Source organism: Erpetoichthys calabaricus, chromosome 5 (assembly GCF_900747795.2).
Source record: "Erpetoichthys calabaricus chromosome 5, fErpCal1.3, whole genome shotgun sequence".
NCBI lineage: Eukaryota > Metazoa > Chordata > Cladistia > Polypteriformes > Polypteridae > Erpetoichthys > Erpetoichthys calabaricus.
In genome coordinates this window covers 36423894-36436686 of record NC_041398.2, presented here as the reverse complement: position 1 = coordinate 36436686, position 12793 = coordinate 36423894, and the positions used below count along the sequence as shown (strand labels likewise).

At 37.2% G+C, this 12793-nt stretch overlaps 1 protein-coding gene across 2 annotated transcripts in view; it reads left to right on the top strand.

Annotated features, from left to right (window-relative positions):
- dnaaf9 (dynein axonemal assembly factor 9) overlaps window positions 1-12793 on the top strand; it is a 172934-nt gene that overhangs the window by 102691 nt on the left and 57450 nt on the right. For both annotated transcript variants that reach the window (XM_028801454.2, XM_051928226.1), the window contains exon 22: window positions 5407-5553. In XM_028801454.2, the coding sequence (XP_028657287.1) occupies window positions 5407-5553 (147 nt within the window). The remainder of the gene's footprint in view (window positions 1-5406; window positions 5554-12793) is intronic.

Here is a 12793-nt window from a genome sequence, read left to right as displayed (position 1 = left end):
GCTTTGCTGACATTTTATCAGGAATAGCATGGAATGGAATTTTCAAAAATATGTCAAGAATAAGAAAACCACCGAAAACACCTAGCCAAAAGCTGCCCTGTGGTCAGAAGCAGATCATTGATGAAAAGGGCTGATCCATCTTTGCAGATCAAAACTATATGTTGCAGAAGTGGAACAGCAGGTGATGACTTAGACTTAATTCACTCATATCAACAGAAAAGAATATGACTACAGAGGGCTAAGGAACATAACTCTGGATGCTGGATTTTTACAAATTTATTGTCTGTTGTAATGAATCCATGCACATACTGGATAACACTGATCAGGGAACCAGGGTATGATTGCTGATTACATTTCAATAGGTGTAAATATAGAAGGTTTATGGTGTGGAGTACCACCAGACCTTTGAGCATTATTAGAGATCAAATGCATATTTTCATTGTTGCAGTGCATCCTTTAAAACTAGATCTTTTTGCCATACAGTGGGGCAAAAAAGTATTTAGTCAGCCACCAATTGTGCAAATTCTCCCACTTAAAAAGATGAGAGAGGCCTGTAATTTTCATCATAGGTATACCTCAACTATGAGAGACAAAATGAGAAAAAAAATCCAGAAAATCACATTGTCTGATTTTTAAAGAATTTATTTGCAAATTATGGCGGAAAAAAAGTATTTGGTCAATAACAAAAGTTCATCTCAATGCTTTGTTATATACCCTTTGTTAGCAATGACAGAGATCAAACGTTTTCTGTAAGTCTTCACAAGGTTTTCACACACTTACGAAGCCACTCCTTCGTTACCCAGGCGGTGTGTTTGGGATCATTGTCATGCTGAAAGACCCAGCCACATTTCATCTTCAATGCCCTTGCTGACGGAAGGAGGTTTTCACTCAAAATCTGACGATACATGGCCCCATTCATTCTTTCCTTTACATGGATCAGCCGTCCTGGTCCCTTTGCAGAAAAACAGCCCCAAAGCATGATGTTTCCACCCCCATGCTTTACAGTAGGTATGGTGTTCTTTGGATGCAACTCAGCATTCTTTCTCCTCCAAACACGACGAGTAGAGTTTTTACCAAAAAGTTTTGGTTTCATCTGACCATATGACATTCTCCCAATCCTCTTCTGGATCATCCAAATGCTCTCTAGCAAACTTTAGACGGGCCTGCACATGTACTGGCTTAAGCAGGATTTGAGACCCTGGCGGAGTAGTGTGTTACTGATGGTAGCCTTTGTTACTTTGGTCCCAGCTCTCTGCAGGTCATTCACTAGGTCCCCCGTATGGTTCTGGGATTTTTGCTCACCGTTCTTGTGATCATTTTGACCCCACGGTGTGAGATCTTACGTGGAGCCCCAGATCAAGGGAGATTATCAGTGGTCTTATATGTCTTCCATTTTCTAATAATTGCTCCCACAGTTGATTTCTTCACACCAAGCTGCTTACCTATTGCAGATTCAGTCTTCCCAGCCTGGTGCAGGTCTACAGTTTTGTTTCTGGTGTCCTTTGACAGCTCTTTGGTCTTGGCCATAGTGGAGTTTGGAGCGTGACTGTTTGAACTCGTTATCAATATAAAAGACACCTGTCCACAACCTCAAACAGGTGCCATTAATACAGATAACGAGTGGAAGACAGAGGAGCCTCTTACAGAAGAAGTTACAGGTCTGTGAGAGCCAGAAATCTTGCTTGTTTGTAGGTGACCAAATACTTATTTTCCACCATAATTTGCAAATAAAATCTTTAAAAATCAGACAATGTGATTTTCTGGATTTTCTTTCTCATTTTGTCTCTCATAGTTGAGGTATACCTATGATGAAAATTACAGGCCTCTCTCATCTTTTTAAGTGGGAGAACTTGCACAATTGGTGGCTGACTAAATACTTTTTTGCCCCACTGTATAAGAATACTGTAATGGTTTTAGCAGCATATCTATGAATTTTGCTTAATGTAGTGGCTTTTCCATTATTCAGATTACTATCTGATTGCTTGTCCAATAAATTACATGGTAGTGTTAAACCCTGTACAAAGATGACAAATTAGTGTGAACAGGCCTGAAAATGACCCAAAAACGCAGACCAGGACAATCCTGGAAGTCTGGGCCCAAACTCCAAAGGCAGGCTTTAAGGCCTGCACAGGTGCAAAATGGAACTCATGCCTTAAATGTACTTATTTTATTTATTTATTTATAAAGCACTTTAAAAACAACATCAAGGCTGACCAAAGTTCTGTGCAATAAAAACCCAACATACCAGACACACAATAACCAAAGGGTAAATGAAACAGAAACACATAAGAGCTGAAGAGATTCATAATAAAAAGTATACAGATAGCCAACATATCATACTAGGTTAAAGACAGAGTAAAAGTGTGTTTTTAAATAAGATTTAAAGACAGCTAGTGAAGGAGCCTGCCTAATGTGCAACGGCAAATCGTTCCAGAGTTTTGGGGCTACAACTGAAAAAGCCCGATCACGTCGGAGTTTGCATCGTGCCTTGGGAACACATAAAAGCATCTGGTCTGCTGACCTGAGAGAGCGAGACGGTACATAAGGGTGCAGGAGTTCTGACAAATAAAATGGGGCACTACCATTAAAGGATTTAAAAACAAATACAAGGATCTTAAAATGGATTTGAAAACGAACTGGAAGCCAGTGAAGGGAAGCCAAAATTGGGGTAACATGCTCATGCTTTCTTGTGCCAGTTAAAAACTGACCAGAAGAATTTTGCACCAGCTGTAGGCGAGCAATGGAGGCCTGGCTAATTTCAAAAAGAAGCGCATTGCAGTAATCTAGACGAGATGTTATAAAAGCATGTATCACTTTTTCAAGGTTGTGTTTAGACAAAACAGGCTTGATTTTTGACAGCCGCCTCAACTGGAAAAAGCAAGATTTTACCATTGCGTTCACATGGCTATCAAGTTTTAAAGTGGAATCCATTTTCACACCTAAATTAAATGTTGAAAAATACACTTAAGGCTCAAACATACCCTTTAAGGGAGAGGATATCCAGAAACCTTGGAATTAAAAGGACTAGGCAAAAGTATGATTTTAACAGTTTAACAGATTTATTAAATAAAACAATAGAATAAAATTGACAAACATCAGGAAAAAATAATACAAAAGGGTTTTGTCTTAAAAGGCAATGCTAGGCCAATAAGTCCAATCTTTGTTCCGGTAATCAGAAACCAAAGGCAAACTCTAACCCCAAAGGTCATATGAAAAGACAGTTTTCTCTCAGGATTAACACAAAAAAGCCCACTGTAACCTAAAAATTACTAGCATTGACAATTGGAAATCTGTAATATAAATAATCACTTTCCCCCCCAAGTTTTTTTCTGACTTATTCTTGTTTAAGAAATGAGAAAAAGGTGATCACAAAAGTGTAATATTCAGTTTTACCTTATGTTAAAAGGTAAGTTTTATGTCTTAAACCGAATGTGATGCAAAATGTGGCATTAAAACTGTGATCACAGTGAAAGGTAGACACAATTGTGTTTTGATATTATGTGTGGGGTAGGGTTTGTTTGTTTTGGGGCTCCCAAGGATTTATAGTCCTGTGTGATGTTTTTGATTTAACCCTGAATACTTAAATTACTTTTTTAAATGTTACTTCCCAGGTATTCATTCATTCTTCGTATGTCATGAAACTGTTTAGACTGCTATTGAACTTATTTGCAACATCCCTGTTTCTCTTGTTTATGGATGCAACCTAAAGGTGTATCTAAATTTAAAAACAGTTTAACTGTTAGACCAGGAGTTTTGCACTCATCTCTCTGCCAGCTGAATTGTGGGCATTCCTGTGTTTCCCAAAGTATGTTATGTTTCTAAAAACACCTAGTCCTGCTGATTTCTCTTCCCCAAAATAGTGCACACAGATCCCATCAGAAAGTAAGCTCTTCCACTCCAGCTTAGCAGTGCTGACATTGATCTTTGTTTATGCTATTTTGAGGCTTACCTTCCTCCTATTGTTTGATGTTCACATATTGCCTTTCAGGCAGTTTATAAATGGCAACAGCTTGTTATTTTTTGAGCAGCTGCCAAGTTTTTTCTTGCCAGGCAGAATCTCTGAGGACCACATCACTATGTCACTTTTTTAATACTTCCCTGCTCATTCATATTGCAGGTATTTAGACACAACATTCAATTGTCCACAAACAAATAAAATTAACATACTGCTCAAAGTATATTAAAAATGTTTCCAAAAAACTGTGTTTCAGTTTTCCACGTTATTTTATTTGCCTTGGGACATGAGCTTCTCGCAGAGAGCAGAAGATGGTTTATACCACTTCATATCCCATGAGTTTTGATGCTTAGTAACTATTACACGTCAAAGAAGCTATGTTTACTGTAGTGTTTAACTTTTATAATAATATCGCAATGTAAATATTTAAGATTCTATTGATTTTGAAAACTAGCTCTATCTTCTTATATACTGTAATATGCTACCGTGGCTGTCTGTTTGTCTGTCCAGGATTTTAAATTACCTGTATCTTGCAAACTATTGACCTGAAATTTGGTACACATATACTACGCGACGTCTACTATCCGCTTTCAGGGTGATGATTGACCTCCAAGGTTATTCCTCTTTTTACTTTTTATTTTATTGTATTGTAGAATCAACTCTTGGCGGCGGCCGTGCGGCGCATGCATATGGGCGCCGTTCTCATCCCTACCACCTGTGCTGTCACTTCCCCTGCCTTTGCATATCTTAAATCATTCTTGAGGCAGATTGAAGACTTAAGTGCCAGCTTGTAAAGTCAGATAGATGTTTTAAGAAAGGAACATACTGTAATTAAAATAAATGAGAATTCATATTGATATTATTTGTTCACACTCCCAGGGTTATAATGTCATTATTGTCACATGTGCAGATTGTGAAATTCCTACTTGCATGTGCTAATCTGTAACTGTTGCTACTCTCCAGTACCATGATTAATGGGTATAGTTCCCTTAACTCAAAACATTCATCTACCTTACCTTAAATAGCTTTCTTTCCTAGAAACTCCTGTCTTCCTCTCAGAAAACATTTTTGTCATAAAGCACAGGGATTTTGTTTTCTCTTTTCTCCAACCATTCATCCATAGAAGTCATACATTTAAAAATTACAAAAAATTGTTACTATGGGACAGTTTAAATGGCACTGTCTATAAATTAGTTAAATGTATTATTTTACAAATCAGATTAATATTAAAAGTGGTATTTTTAATAGCATCCAAAATATGTTTAAATGGGTAGGGGGACCAGGACTAAAGTAACAGGATATTTATATATAGTACATTGCATTTATATGCAGACATATATTGTTGAATTAGTTGCTGCTCAACCCAAAATCACTTTTGAAGATGGGAGACTTTTTCATTGAAAACACTTTAATTTGGTTAAAACAATTCAGCCCTCCTCTGTTTATTTTAGGGCTCATCCAATGCAATTGCAGTCCTGTTTATTGAATACAAAAGCTGTTTCCGCCCTCATCTGCCCTTCCAACTTCACTGTGCTTCCAATAGTGTTGCTATTGCTCTTTTGCCAAAGTCCAAATGTTACAAGGCTTTCTACTCAGAGGTAAGTATTTTGTTTTTTTTTTTTTTCTTCATATTAGCTGTTATTTGGTTTTAATTATTAGCAGTGTATATTTTAACATAGTATGGTAAATAAAATCAAAATAATTAAAAGTTATAAGTTATTTAGTAATTTTTTAAACTGTGTATTGGAATAGTAATAAAATTGATAAAACAAAACCATAATAACAAAAGAGCTCGCTCTTAATACTCAACAGGCTTCTCAAGGTGTCTTATTGTAGAGAGGTGAGGTGATATAGTGCTATAAAGCAGACTCTTCTTTTTGAAATGTCTCAGGTCCTTTAATTTGTGCAACAAACTGTTGGAGATGTTTCACTAATGTACTATTGGGGGAGTAACACCATGTAAGAGGATGCCAGATTCCTGAAAAAATACTGATTAGTAATGCTTCATTTAAGGAATGATCCTGGACTCATTCCGGAGACTGTGTTAGGTAATACGGTAATGCTAAATTAGGGACCACAATGACTATTGCTGTTTATTTTTTCCTTTATTGTGTTTTCTTGATACACCTATAGCCACAGACTAATTCTAACATGATGTGCTATAAATCCCTAATGGGGTTCTATATTCTATAGCTGTCAGACTATATAAGGCCTCCTCCAATCATGCCCTTCTTCTCCCTAAGCAGTTATAATAGGTGATATTTCTTTAGAAGCACAATATAAATATATATACAGTGGTGTGAAAAACTATTTGCCCCCTTCCTGATTTCTTATTCTTTTGCATGTTTGTCACACAAAATGTTTCTGATCATCAAACACATTTAAGCATTAGTCAAATATAACACAAGTAAACACAAAATGCAGTTTGTAAATGGTGGTTTTTATTATTTAGGGAGAAAAAAAAATCCAAACCTACATGGCCCTGTGTGAAAAAGTAATTGCCCCCTGAACCTAATAACTGGTTGGGCCACCCTTAGCAGCAATAACTGCAATCAAGCGTTTGCGATAACTTGCAATGAGTCTTTTACAGCGCTCTGGAGGAATTTTGGCCCACTCATCTTTGCAAAATTGTTGTAATTCAGCTTTATTTGAGGGTTTTCTAGCATGAACCGCCTTTTTAAGGTCATGCCATAGCATCTCAATTGGATTCAGGTCAGGACTTTGACTAGGCCACTCCAAAGTCTTCATTTTGTTTTTCTTCAGCCATTCAGAGGTGGATTTGCTGGTGTGTTTTGGGTCATTGTCCTGTAGCAGCACCCAAGATCGCTTCAGCTTGAGTTGACGAACAGATGGCCGGACATTCTCCTTCAGGATTTTTTGGTAGACAGTAGAATTCATGGTTCCATCTATCACAGCAAGCCTTCCAGGTCCTGAAGCAGCAAAACAACCCCAGACCATCACACTACCACCACCATATTTTACTGTTGGTATGATGTTCTTTTTCTGAAATGCTGTGTTCCTTTTACGCCAGATGTAACGGGACATTTGCCTTCCAAAAATTTCAACTTTTGACTCATCAGTCCACAAGGTATTTTCCCAAAAGTCTTGGCAATCATTGAGATGTTTCTTAGCAAAATTGAGACGAGCCCTAATGTTCTTTTTGCTTAACAGTGGTTTGCGTCTTGGAAATCTGCCATGCAGGCCGTTTTTGCCCAGTCTCTTTCTTATGGTGGAGTCGTGAACACTGACCTTAATTTAGGCAAGTGAGGCCTGCAGTTCTTTAGACGTTGTCCTGGGGTCTTTTGTGATCTCTCGGATGAGTCGTCTCTGCGCTCTTGGCGTAATTTTGGTCGGCCGGCCACTCCTGGGAAGGTTCACCACTGTTCCATGTTTTTGCCATTTGTGGATAATGGCTCTCACTGTGGTTCGCTGGAGTCCCAAAGCTTTAGAAATGGCTTTATAACCTTTACCAGACTGATAGATCTCAATTACTTCTGTTCTCATTTGTTCCTGAATTTCTTTGGATCTTTGCATGATGTCTAGCTTTTGAGGTGCTTTTGGTCTACTTCTCTGTGTCAGGCAGCTCCTATTTAAGTGATTTCTTGATTGAAACAGGTGTGGCAGTAATCAGGCCTGGGGGTGGCTACGGAAATTGAACTCAGGTGTAATACACCACAGTTAGGTTATTTTTTAACAAGGGGGCAATTACTTTTTCACACAGGGCCATGTAGGTTTGGATTTTTTTTCTCCCTAAATAATAAACACCATCATTTAAAAACTGCATTTTGTGTTTACTTGTGTTATATTTGACTAATGGTTAAATGTATTTGATGATCAGAAACATTTTGTGTGACAAACATGCAAAAGAATAAGAAATCAGGAAGGGGGCAAATAGTATTTCACACCACTATATATAAATATATATATATATATATATATATATATATATATGTATATGTATATATATATATATATGTATATGTATATGTATATATATATATATATATATATATATATATATATATATATATATATATATATATATGTATATGTATATGTATATATATATATATATGTATATGTATATATATATATATATGTATATGTATATGTATATATATATATATATGTATATATATATATATATATATATATATATATATATATATATATATATATATGTATGTATATATATATATATATATATATATGTATGTATATATATATATATATATATATATGTATATATATATATATATATATATATATATATATATATATATATATATGTATATATATATATATGTATATATATATATATATATATATATGTATATATATATACATATCAGCTGAAATGTGATCAAGGGCATGTAAGAGGCCCAAACATTTAGAACAAGATTAAAACATTTTGGATGTCAATGCTGACAAAGTGTTGTGTTTGATACTAGGCTACCACAGCACATCACATTGAGAATACCTTCCCAATAGTGAAGCATAGTGGTTACTGCTTCATTTTTTGGGGATACAGTTCTTTGTTGGGGAATGAATAACAGAAATAACAATATTAAGATTAAAGATAGAATGAGTGAAGCAAAAACAATACTGATGAGAAAACTTACTGCAGTCAGCAAAACGTCTGAAAATTATAAAACAGTTAATTTTTCAACAGTACAATGACCCAAATCATACTTAAAATCCACATTTGAGTGGAGTAAAATAAAGGTTAATGTCCAGGAATGACTCAGTCAGAGCTCAACCCTCATTCCAGCAGAACATCCATAGAATGATTTAAACATTGCTAATGACAAGTGCTCCCAATCTAGTTTGTTGGAGCTTGGACAATTTTGCTGTGTGCTCTCAAATATGCAATGCTCATAGAGACTTGACCAATATACTTACAGCAGTGTTTGCACAGCAGGAATGACTGGCCTCCTAGTTATTAACTGTTAGAGGACAAATACTTAATGCATTTTCACATTGACTTTGTAGAGTACTTGACATAGATGAGTGGTAATTAAACCTCTGTAAAATACACCATAATGGCTTTTCTAGCGATCTAATATTCTAGTTATAGGAAGCGTCTTTACTAATTGTCTAGAATTATAGCCAGCATGTAGTGTTTTTATGGTAGTGGTTTAACTGTTTTTTTGTTCTAATGTAGTTTTTCTTTCTTTTTTTATATTGCTCATTTAATTGTAGCATTCGTTTTGCTTCTCATTATCTTGGCACCATTGTTTGTTTCCTTGTTATGAAGCATGGTTACTGAAATCAAACCAGAACATGAAGCTTTCCACATTAATACTTTGCTCTGGGTCCAAGGGCAGTGTTTCTATTCTGGTCATGCAAGTTCAGTTAAAGTCACCTTTTTTATTTATTTTATGGCACTAGCTTCTAAATGCCTTTGATGGCTTTTATATCAGTCTGAAGACTTAATCTGCTGGCTCTTCAGCTCAGTGTTTCTGTTTAGTTTGTTCTTCTTTGAATTGTTTAAACAATAATATTTATATATCACAATCTATATATATATATATAATTCTCTAAGCCGCCGCCAGAGCGGGCAAGACACCCATGAAAGCATGCAGGAAGGAGCCACGCCCACACCCATGAAAGCATGCAGGAAGGAGCCACGCCCACACCCATGAAAGCATGCAGGAAGGAGCCACACCCAACAACTCTAAGACCATTGGATACGACGAAAAGTCACGGGGCCACGCCCACCAACTTGGACGCGACGCCTCGGAAAACACGCCGTAATTTCTGTTTGTCTGTGCTACAGTCCACATGCAGCTCTGAGCCACATTGACTTTTCGGTTACGAAGCACGATCGCGTGCAACATCGCAAACTGTTTTACACGCTACATACAGCAATTCGCATCCGCGACATTTCCCTGCCCACCAACACTCTTTATTCCCCGGCCCGCATCCACCGCATCTGCGACAAACATGCGTCGTCTTAGATGGTCCTGTAGGAACACGGAAAACGTTTCCCCGCCCACCAAAGCAGGACCATGTAAGAAGAGGCATGTTTGTCGCGGATGTGAATTGCTGAATGCAGCGTCTAAAACAGTTTGCGAGGGGTATCCCATGGGATCCTTAAAACAATCCTTTAAAACTGAGGTTAAAACACAATGAAGGAAGCAGTCTTTAAAAACCAATAAGCTCTTTGCCTCTGTTTCATTAGCGTCTCACCTGCTTCACCGATGCAGGCCCTGCAACAGTCGAGACGCTCTCTCAGCAGCTGACCTTCTCTGTGCCTGACTCCACTATAGGCTGCAACAAAATTATAAAAGTACGGGCGCATTTGTTTCACACAAGCTGTGTGTGTGGGTGGGTTGGTGTTAGTTAATTAGTTACTCGAAGGATTTCAAGATTTAATATGCACAAGCGGTAACACTGCAAAAGCAGCCCAAACCAGAAAAGACGGCTGGCAAAAAGTGGCCAACAAATTAAACGCGTGTGCATTGTACTTACTGAAAGCAGCGTTACGGATTTTGCAAATGTTCATTTTTTTCCCTCTGCTTAAAAAACATTTAAAAAGCGGCGTGATTATGCGGCGTATACTAGGCCGCGAGTTGATATTCAGCGTGTAAAACAGTTTGTTTGTCGTGGATAATTTGCCTTTTACTATTACACGAAGACAATTTCCTGTTAATACTTCGTTACATTGATATAGCGGTGTTCTCAGTATTCAAAGCACTATCCACACAGGGAGGAACCGGGAAGCGAAACCACAATCTTCCACAGTCTCCTTACTGCAAAGCAGCAGCACTACTACAGCACCACAAGGCAGTTAAAGAATACACCGGGCTCGATTTTGTTTTCACTTCTGTTTACAGAGATCGGGTCGTAGATAGCATTGTTGCAATGTTACTTTTCTTGGTGGCTTATTACATTACGGATGTTTCACATGTTCATTTTTTCCCCTGTGCTTAAAAGACATTAAAAAAGTGTTTCTCAACTGTGACTCCGGAACATCTCAGTACACAAGCTATATTACGCGTCAACAACGAAGACTCGAAGACTTTAATCTACAAGTACTGACGCTTATCCCTACCGATGAAGTAACTTTCACCAGCGTGGCCTTCTTCGTCACAGACGATCCCACTTTCAGTCACGGACAATTATATGTTGCTCTTTCCAGAGGTCTATCTTTTCATTCACTCACAGTGGTATCCACAAACCCACCCCATTTGGACAACTGTGTCATTCAGGAAGTGTTCACCCATCAATACATAATTATGCGGCGTATGCCACGCCGCAGGTTGGCTAGTTTCATATAAAAAGTATAGGTAAAAGTGTTTTCCACAAAGAAAAGAATTACAGTTAAGAAGAAAATAAACAATACAATTAAACCAACAAATAAATACATAAAAGTACGAATGGAAGAGAACCTAAAAGAATAAAGCATAACTTAAATTACTGTTGCTGCAGGAGCAATTGTCTGCAAATGACGGTGCATCTGTTTGGAAAGGCCTTAAACAGGTTGCTAATTACAAACATGAAACAGTTCTGCTGATTCCTAGTGTGGCTAATCAGTTAAATAATTTTTATGGTCGCTTTGAAAGACAATGGGACAAAAATCTACCTGATGGTCTCACTGTAACTACCCTACACTCCCCTTCTTCTCAGCTTCCCCTTCTTGTCATCCCTATAAAAGTAATCTTATTCAAAAAGCAAAATATAAAAAGCTGCAAGCCTATACCTTATTTTCCTTTCCACACTAAGGCACTTTACAGACTAGTTGTCTACAGTATTTGCAGACATTTTCAAACAATCTCTGGATCTGTGCACTGTTCCTACCTGCTTCAAGATTCCACCATCATTCCAGTAGCAGAGCAAATCAAACATCACAGGCCTAAATGACTACAAACCAGTAGCTTTAACCTCTGTAGCCATAATAATTTGGACCTTAAAATTAAAAAAACTCAGGAAATGATCATACATTTCAGAAAACAGACACCTACTCACCTATCACTTGCTTTAAATGGATAAGTCGTTGGGATGACACAATCATTTAAGTTTCTGTGTATTGTTCGGTCATAAAACATTAAGTGGAACAATAACATCACATGCATTGTTAAGAAAACCCATCATGGAATGTTCTTTTTACATCAGCTGGGGAAATTCAAGCTCCCTCAAGCAGTATTGCTCCAGTTCTACACAGCCATCATCAAATCCATTCTTACCTCATCTATAACATTCTGGTTTGGTGTTCTCTATGTTCAGGCTAAGGCTAATCTGCAACACATCATCAAAGCCCGTGAATGGATCATACTGTAGGCTGTAACTTACCAAACAACTAGTCCACGGTAAGGAGCATTATTGCTGATCTGACTCACCCAGGGCATTACCTGTTTCAAAGACAGGCAAATGTCTGCGTTCAGTGAAAGCTAAAACAACCTGTCACCTAAACAGTTTTATTTTTCTCCACATGTAAGTTATTGTTACTAATGAGGTCTAAGCTTCTACTCAGAGTGTGTGTGTGTGTATGTGTATATATAATATATATTATATATTATCCTTCTCTTTTTATTTTGTTTTGTATTGCCCTTGTATGCTGCATCATATTTTATCTTCTTACATTTATATTTTGTATTTTGTGTTATCCTTGTACATTGCCAGTACTATCAAGACAAATTCCTCGTATGCATTAGTGTACCTGACCAATAAAGTGAATTCTGCTTCTGTTAACTAAACACAATTTTTAAGCTTCTAATAATTACAATGGCGAACACCAGAGTCTGATACTATAATCAGATATCCATGGAGGAGAAGAGAAACCAAAACTTTTATCCTATAGGATGCTGGAGAAAATAAGCCTCTAATGGTTCCAAG